Source organism: Ictidomys tridecemlineatus, chromosome 4 (genome assembly GCF_052094955.1).
Source record: "Ictidomys tridecemlineatus isolate mIctTri1 chromosome 4, mIctTri1.hap1, whole genome shotgun sequence".
NCBI classification, from domain to species: Eukaryota; Metazoa; Chordata; class Mammalia; order Rodentia; family Sciuridae; genus Ictidomys; species Ictidomys tridecemlineatus.
This window is the reverse complement of record NC_135480.1, coordinates 107,169,085-107,178,251: the sequence shown is the minus strand read 5'-3', so window position 1 is coordinate 107,178,251 and position 9,167 is coordinate 107,169,085. Positions and strand designations below refer to the sequence as shown.

Sequence of the window (9,167 nt, the reverse complement as noted above, 5' to 3'; positions counted from 1 at the left end):
TTTTCGGCGGACACAACATCTTTGTTTGTATGTGGTGCTGAGGATCGAACCCGGGCCTCATGCATGCCAGGCGAGCGCGCTACCGCTTGAGCCACATCCCCAGCCCCACATAAATTGAGTCCAGTGATCAACCTTTAGATAGAGAAATGCATAATTCATTTTTAAGTCAACACATATTTACTGGGGTTTATTGTATAGTAAATACATAGCCAGTACTTATTCATCTATAATCACTCTCAAGTACTGCATAGCATCCATAATTGTATGTGCTGTACAGGTATATGATGGCAGTGCAGTAGGCTTGCTTCAAACAGAATCACCCCCGAAACATGATTTACTGTGCTATGAAGTTATGATGGTTGGGACATTCATTTCATTAGGAAATGGGAATATTATTAGCTCTATGATGCTTTAATGGACAACATCGTAGATGTGGTTTGGCCACTTTTGGAGGTAAACATCATCACACAGTAACATGAATGTAGTACAACACAGAACAAATACAGGCTACTTCACTGAGGTATCTCCTCACAAGTCTGTGCTTGTATTTTGGGTGTACCCCAATATTGGTCATCATATTCTTTTATATTAGTAAGTAAGCCAAGTGGAGCCAAGTCCATGGCTATTCAAATTCATTTCCCAGCATCCCTTAAAACTGGTGTCACCTTGCAATTAAGTTTGGGCCCATGGAACACAAGAAACCACAAGAGACAGAAAATAGGGAGAAATCAGAAAAATGATAGAATAGGCAGCCAGATTCCCAAGGTCTATAGAGAACAAAGATTTGATGAGATATCCTCCCACAACAGAGAAATGGGTCGTCAGGTGGGATTTACAATTTCTTTTAATTCCCAATTCCTTGAAGATTATCTTTATTACCATGTACTAATTTGTAACTATAAACCTATTTCAACATTCAGCATTTAATTGCTTCCTATGCTCACAGGGCTCCTTATTCCTCAGTTTTGGGGCATACCATGGCGGGGGCTCCAAAGGGACCATGAAGTCATTTAACATCCCAGAGAAGTAGGAGATAATTTTGCTTCCGGTAGCTTGCAGGGAATTGCCCTGTCACCTAGCACGTGGAGAATCCATTTTGTTGATTTTGAATGATGAAGATAATTTGAAGAAGATCATCTGTAGCTAGAGAATGAAGTCAATTCCATGGCATCTAGGGAAGAGAGACATTTGGGATGAAGCTATCCATAACCCTGCAGAAGAAAAGGAAGATAAAAAGAAGGAAAAATTGTTTTCCTTCTGTCTTGAGACAGCATGATATTCTTGACACTGTAAGTACTCAAAAGTTCCCACCATCTTTCTCAAGTTTTTCCTTTTAACCTCATTCTAAAGACGTGAGATTCAGAATTCCACATTTGGGGCATCCTTTTTCTCTGATGTGATGGCCAAGGTCCATTCCACATTCCTTCTTTTGCACACATAGCATGAAGAAATGCATTATTTTATTTACGTATTTTTTTTGTTTTTTACTAACTAATGCAGCATCTATCATGTTTCAAGTATCACAAAAATTATGAAGAATAAAAATTATTTGGATATGCTCTCTGGCATAAAGAAAATAAAAAGTTCATGAGAGAAAGAATTTGAAAAAATATTCTCCTGATCCACTTCCTAATTCTCTGAGGAATGAATATATTTCTTATTAAATGCTTCCTTTTTCATCTCCTTTTCCTAAAATATAATGTATCCCAAGGTTTGACCTCCAGTCATAGTTTGCACTGGTCTTATCCTGTCTCCTCTAGTGATGTCACTGGGCTTTAAGACATCAACACTCCTCTCAATTCAGGCACCTTCCCAAATCCATCAATATGGGACTTCCATAATAAATGTAATGATTTCTACCATTTTATGTCATATCTTATGTTATCAAAATATTTTGAAAACATCATGATATTCAATCTTTATGGTGAGGTAAATATTATATTAGTTTTGGAAAAATGAGCATTTAATGAGTGCCCACTGTGTACAAAGTATGGTTGTAAGAACATCCCACATGCTCACAGAACACTGTTATCATGGTGGATGTCAAAGTACTGACTTGTGAGGCACACACAAGGATCCAATAAAAAAAGTATATAAAGTGGTTTGACCTGAACTTCCCTGTTTTACCCTTATCATTCTGTTTAAGTTATTAAGTCATTTTACTCTGAAAAGTGTCCTGGTTGGAATGATTAATTTTAACTGAGTAGTTAAGGGTAAGGCTACCTGTGCCAGGAAATTGTTTCTTTACAGGGAAAAGCTAAATTGGGAGTTGACAAACTACTAGCCCAAAAGTCATATCATTAAAAAAAAAAGGATTCTGAATGTGGATTTTAAACATCTAATTTCTCTCTCTCTCTCTCTCTCTCTCTCTCTCTCTATATATATATATATATATATATATATATATATATATATATATATATATACCTGGCTATGCCATGTTGTATATTTTCTAGATAAATGTTACAGTTTGAGTTCAACCTATTATGGAAGCTGACTCCATTTTTATTATGGATGGCCCATAAATTACTATTTAAATTATCATATTCAGTTCCATGTGTCTTTGATATCTATGAAATTATCTGATTGTGAGTCTAGAAATAGTGAGATTGATTATTTAGTGATTTAATAATAATATTTGAAGTTATAAAGATAAACATTTTTAATTGTGGTCACTGAAATTTAAGTTTGAAATAGTGTAATTTTCATCAGAAATTTCTTGTAGGCTTTCTTTACTTTGAGTCTATATCTAAAGGAAATCGTGGATTTTCCTTTAGACTCAACAATATGACTCATCTCTCCTTTTGTACATCGTTATATGTTCCAGCATAATTCATATTTCACTGTTTTGAATGAATTGGAGACAGATTTGCATGTGGGCTGTGAGGGAGGCAGTAGACTCTTAATAAATGGTTCCCAGTCTTCTCCATCACATATGTATATATTTTAGGGAGAGGAGAGAGGGTACTGGGGATTGAACTCACATGCATTTGGACACTGAGCCACATCCCCAGCCCTATTTTATATTTTTTATTTAGTGACAGGGTCTCATTGAGTTGCTTAATGCCTCATTCTTGCTGAGGCCGGCTTTGACACAATCCCCCTGCCTCAACCTCCTGAGCCACTGGGATTATAGGCATGTGTCACTGCGCTCGGCTACATATAGATATTTTTTAACTCCAGAAAAATTCAGCAATCTCCATGAGAGACTAAAGAGTATTTTTATATTTTATTGGTACATTTTGGTTGTACATAATGGTAGGATCCATTTTGATATAATTACACTAACATGGAATATCTTTTTCTATTTAGGACCCCAGTCTTTTGGATGTACACAGTGAGATTCACTGTGGTGTATCCATATATTTACATATGAGAGTTATGTTGGATTTATTCCACTGTCCTTCCTTTCCCTATCCATACTCCCTTTCCTTCATTCCCGTTTGTCTAATCCACTTAAATCATATCCCTCCTCCAGTTTTGGGTTAGCTTTCACATATCAATGAAAACATTTGACCTTTGTATATTTGGGATTAACTTATTTCACTTAGCACGAATGGTCTCCAGATCCAACCATTTACCAGTAAATGTCATAAAGCCATTCTTCTTTATGGCAGTTGTGTATATACTACAATTTCTTTATCTGTTCATATGTTGAAGCACATCTAGATTGGTTCCATAGCTTAGCTATTGTGAATTGTGCTGCTATAAACATTAATGTGGTTGTGTCACTGTAGTACTCTGACTTAAAGTCCTTTAGATATATACTGAGGAGTGGGATAACTGGGTCAAAATGTGGTTCCATTCTTAGTTTTTTGAGGAAGCTCCATATTGCTTTTCAGAGTGATTGTATTTCATTCCCACCAATATTGTATAAGTGTACCTAAAAGTTATTTTTTAAAACTTCCCCAAACTCTGCTATGCTTATGTTCATATTAAACCAAAACAGCACAAATGTGTCTTTTCCTTGCATAGAATGAAAGAGCAAATAACAATTTGGGAACACCAGCAAAACATTAAACATTTTATTAGAAGCCTCATAGGAACTTACCTTGTTTAATCTACTGAACAACATTTAAAATGTAATATAATCCCTATTTTAGATATAAAAAAAACTGAAGACAAATAAAAGTCACAAAATTAATAAGCAAGATTCAGCCTAAATTTACAATCAAATCTGCCCACCTTAAAATCTCATCTTTTCTAATCACCATTCCCCTTATCTCCTATCCTCCAGACAGCAGTAAAGTTCACTATACTTTCCAAGGTGTATCATGAATATCACCATAATTTAAACTTGATTACAATTCTGGGCAGGAAAGTTATCTGAGTTAATCAATAACATGTATTTATTGAGCACCCACTATTGACAAGCACCCTTAAAGGGACATTCCAAACTTTCAATGGTATTTTTCCATTTACTGTATGGTGACTCCCAGCACCTGCCTACATTTCTACTTATCCCCTGCGTTTTCACAGTTTAAGCATCATATATTATTAAAAAATTTTCTCTACCTTGTTGTTAAACATCTTTTCATAGAAATGTGTTAGAACATCTACATGGCAGTTAATTGGTCCCCCCTCTCTATTAATTGAGCCTGAATGAAATTGTTCAGAGACTTCCAAATATGTCTGTGTAGAGATGGCTACCCAAGAGAATAGGAGCCACCTAGTGGCCACACTCTCTCTTCAATTCTGCATAAATACAAACTGACTTCAAGTCCAGATGGTGCTCAACAGGAAATAGTCTAGGAAAAAAAATGTAAAGAATGCCAGAGTTCCTCCAAAAAAAAAAAAAAAGACTCAAAAAATAAACCAAGACTCAAAGAACCCCATAAAGTAAAATTACCTCCATAAACTTGATGCCATGACAGCAGTAAAGTAAATCCATTGAAGTAACATATTGTGATAACATTCTTTAATTTATTATCACATAAACTAAGATGCATGGTCAAATGCATCTTAAACAGCCTTAGACTGTGTAAGTAACTTTGTTTTATTTGGAGTACTTTTATATTAATTACTTTTCACATCCTCTCCTTCATGTCACAAAACTTTACTCATGACTCTGGTGTTCCCTCTACTTGGGGAAGTTCATTATCTTGACTCCCCATCTACCTATCATGTTTTTTCACTCCTACAATAGAGCAGTTGCCAGTAATTATGAGGATGTTCAATTCTCATCCTATGGATCCTAGATGAGGAATTCTATAACATTGAATTTTAGTGAATTGCTTTCATTAGTCATGGAATCTGGACCACAAAGTAGATTCACCCAGTGATTGATTTTGGAGATTATTAGAAAAAGCTTAAATTTACCTTAGGACAGAAACAATCACTTTATGACATTTGAAAATTTGACTCCAATAATAAACAATAGTAGATATGGTATGCTACAGATACTGTGATGAACAAGTTCTACTATATTTGACAATACTATACAGTGTATTTTCAAATCTGTAAAGAAGGTGAATTATGTTTAATATTCTTACCATGACTATTCTTTTTAAATGCAAAGTTACACAAAAAAATGGTAGTGCTGAAAGCTTTTCTTTTTGACTCTAAGTTTTAAAAAATTGCACTCTTAACAATGTTCAACTATCCTATATTTGAATCTAATCTCCAAGTTATTTGAATCACCATAAAATATTTTATCTTTCTACTACTTGCTTATCTTCAAGTAAATGACCATTTTAAATAAGAAAATGTTCATACTAGGAACATATTTAATCAGAATGTTATTCATACAACCCAAATCCTAGTGCTCCTTGCCCTGTATGGCAATCCGTTGTTCTAGTCAGACATGTGGGTACCCATGAATACTTAGGCTATCAGGGGACAACTTTTAATAATATAATACTCTGAAAAGGAATAGAGAAGATCAACTTTTTAGGTCAGGTAATTATAGCACATTCATATTATATAATGTACTAAGGATATTAATTAAATTGTGTTCTTGTTTGGTATTGAAATTTTTGTCTCTTAACCCACCATTTATTTCACCTTGTTAGTGTTTCATTTTTGCTTTGTATTCATACGTGTGAAGGAGCGTGCCTTCAGTTGTGAAGTGGTAGGTACACTTTGCTAGCACCTAAATCTCTTTGGACTAAAACTCCAAATTCTCATTTTCATCATTAACTTTATGTTTACACAAAATTTGTTGACAATATGTGCAGTAGTATTGTGTCTGTCACAATCAGCCTCCACATTCATGTCTTCATGTTCTTTGTGAAAACCCAGAACAGCCTTCCAGCAAGATGGGAAATCACAGCTTGCTGAATGAGTTCATCCTCCTGGGAATCCCTCAGACAGAGGGACTGGAGACTGTGCTCTTGATCATCTTCTCTTCCATCTACCTCTTCACCCTGCTTGGGAATTTACTCATCTTTACAGCAATCATTTCATCCTCCACTCTTCACACTCCCATGTATTTCTTCTTGGGACTTCTGTCTGTTTTTGACATGTTGTTCCCTTCTGTAACCTGTCCCAAGATGCTCTTTTATCTCTCTGGTCTGAGCCGAGCCATCTCTTACAAGGGCTGTGCTGCACAGCTCTTCTTCTATCACCTGCTGGGCTCTACGGAAGGATGCCTCTATTCTGTGATGGCTTATGATCGCTATGTTGCCATCTGTCACCCACTAAGATACATGCTCATCATGAAACCTGCAGTCTGTGTCAGCTTGGTCATGGTAGCCTTGTTGGTGGGGTGTCTCCAGGCCACCACACTGACCTCCTTTACCTTTCAGTTAACCTACTGTGGCCCCAATCAGGTGGACCACTTCTTCTGTGACATCCCTGCAGTTTTACCCTTGGCTTGTACTGACAGCTCTCTGGCCCAGAGAGTGGGCTCCATTAATGTTGGCCTCCTGGCTTTAATGCTCTTATTCAGCGTTTGTGTCTCCTACACTCACATTGGGATTGCCATTCTGAGGATTCGTTCAGCAGAGGGCAGGCAGAAGGCTTTCTCCACCTGCAGTGCCCACCTCACTGCCATCCTCTGTGCCTACGGACCTGTCATCATCATCTACCTGCAGCGCACACCCAACCCTCTGCTTGGAGCCGTGGTGCAGATACTAAACAACATTGTCTCCCCCATGCTGAACTCGTTGATCTACTCCTTAAGGAACAAAGAAGTGAAAAGGTCCCTGAAAAGAGTGTTCCAAATTGCAGTATTTTCTGTTCAAGAATGAATTACAGAGTTTATAATGGATTTTAAAAGTTAAGTGTTTCTGAGAAACAACTTCCTATGGTCTTCTAAAAAATAAGCACATAATTAGAGCTATTTCTCTGTAAACCATGTATTTTATTGGCCTAAGAACATTTTTTATCCTGCTGTGTTCTTTTAGTTGGTAGGATCTCATAATTAACTCTAATATTATTCTTCATGCCTCAATATTGGATAAGGAGTCTGAGAGGCATAGCAGAGAGGTACAGACATATTTCTTATCCCTATAATGGGCACTCAATTTTGCCTCATTGAATATTCAAGTAGGGATAGTCTCAGAAATATTCTCTCATAGCCTTTCTTTGTGCCAATTGAACCATACTATTTTACTCTTGCTCTACTTACAATGTAATTTGTCTCCTTTTTCAATCAGCAAACATTTCATTATCTCTATTTTGCAAAGAAAAATATTACGTAACATTGACAGAATCTGACCTGTGTCCTTGACACTGTGATAAAATTTTCCTATCACCTTATTTAGTTTTCACATCACCAACATAAAGCAGACTATATTTTCTTGAAAAGACTTGAAGATTCAAGATAAACATACCCAATATAGGGCATTAATCAGAAAATCAGACCTCACCCTCGTACCCAGTTGACACCCAAGCCTCTGTATTAATTTGTCTACTGTATGGCTGTCCTGAATGACCTGTTTACCAGTTTAAACTCCTCATTACCTGTTGAAAGTGCTCACATTAAAAATAAGTTACTCAGTGATTTACTGGTAAAGTAAGCACTGACATAGGTCACCTTTATATACTGGATAAGGTCTTTACTCCTTTTATTCTGTCCAACCCATTGCCCACACTTATATAGAGAGCAGTAAGTATCTTGCCTTCTATGACACGTGCAATTATGGGAAATCCAGGCCTCAGCCCAAGCCCTCGCTGGTGTCATGGTTTGCTTATGTACCACGCTTCCAATATTTTGCATTACTTTTTCAGTGAAAAGCCATGGGAAGGCCTTCCCAGCCAGTGTGAGGCCTAAGTATTTGTTCAGGTGAAGTGCTCATTTGTTCTCCCACAAAGTTACATTTTCTAACCTGGTCTCAAATAAGGCTGAATTTAAAAATTAAATCTCAATTTTATCAGAATTCAAGGATAAAGAGAGGAAACTATTTTTTGAGGATTACACTGATATTCCAGCTCTTCATTATTCATGGCATTTTAGACATTTTTATTTTTTATATTCCATTTACTCTCTAAGTTCCCATCCTAATTTAAACCATTAAACCAAAAAAAGTAAATAAATTGAAAATATCAAATAAAACCTACAGTTTCTCTTGTCAAAGGTATGAATGAGGCAAAGAGGATAAAATACAGTGCACTCAAGCATTAGCATTATTTATTTATAAACAAATAATGTGAAAAGCAGTAAGAGGATTCCAGGACCCCTCCTGACCTGATTGGCAAAAATCCCTGATCACAATGAGGCTTTTCCCCACACTTTGGGGATGTCTGTCCTAGGGGAAGTGCTGGATTCAAACTATTCCAGTATGAGTTTGCTGTTCTAATGGTGAATATTGGTGGAAGAATCCACCTGCCTTGACACCTGGCAAAGTCTGGATAGTGTTGATGGACAGGTTCATACCACAAGAATGTTTGCTTCTTTAACAGATTTCTTTTCTAGACAATGAATATGTCCATAAGAATGTTTCGGGTTTTTTTCTTTTTCAGTGTTGTATCCAAAGTACATAGTTCAATGATGATCTAATAAGCTTCCAATGTAGGTTTATTAAAAAAAAAATGTGTGGATGGATAACAAACATTCAAATGATGATAGAGAGGAATACTTATTTTCAATGAAATAGGAATATCAGTTAAATTAGTAGGATACACAATACCAGCATTAGCCAATCCTATAATCTATCCACCTTTACATAAGATTTAGGAAAAATGAAAGTCAAACTGAAGGGCCACTCTTTTCGTCCCTCCTAAAT

General features: G+C 36.3%; 1 protein-coding gene across 1 annotated transcript; it reads left to right on the top strand.

Annotated features, from left to right (window-relative positions):
- The first annotated feature begins 6,257 nt into the window (after positions 1-6,257).
- On the top strand, positions 6,258-7,190 carry LOC101972050 (olfactory receptor 10N1). Its single transcript, XM_005339550.2, has one exon. It carries the CDS (start codon positions 6,258-6,260, stop codon positions 7,188-7,190), a length of 933 nt encoding a protein of 310 aa, XP_005339607.2.
- The last annotated feature ends 1,977 nt before the right edge of the window (positions 7,191-9,167 follow it).

Coding starts and splice junctions, on each gene's coding strand:
- LOC101972050 (XM_005339550.2), top strand. CDS start 6,258: ATGGGAAATCACAGCTTGCTGAATGAGTTCATCCTCCTGGGAATCCCT.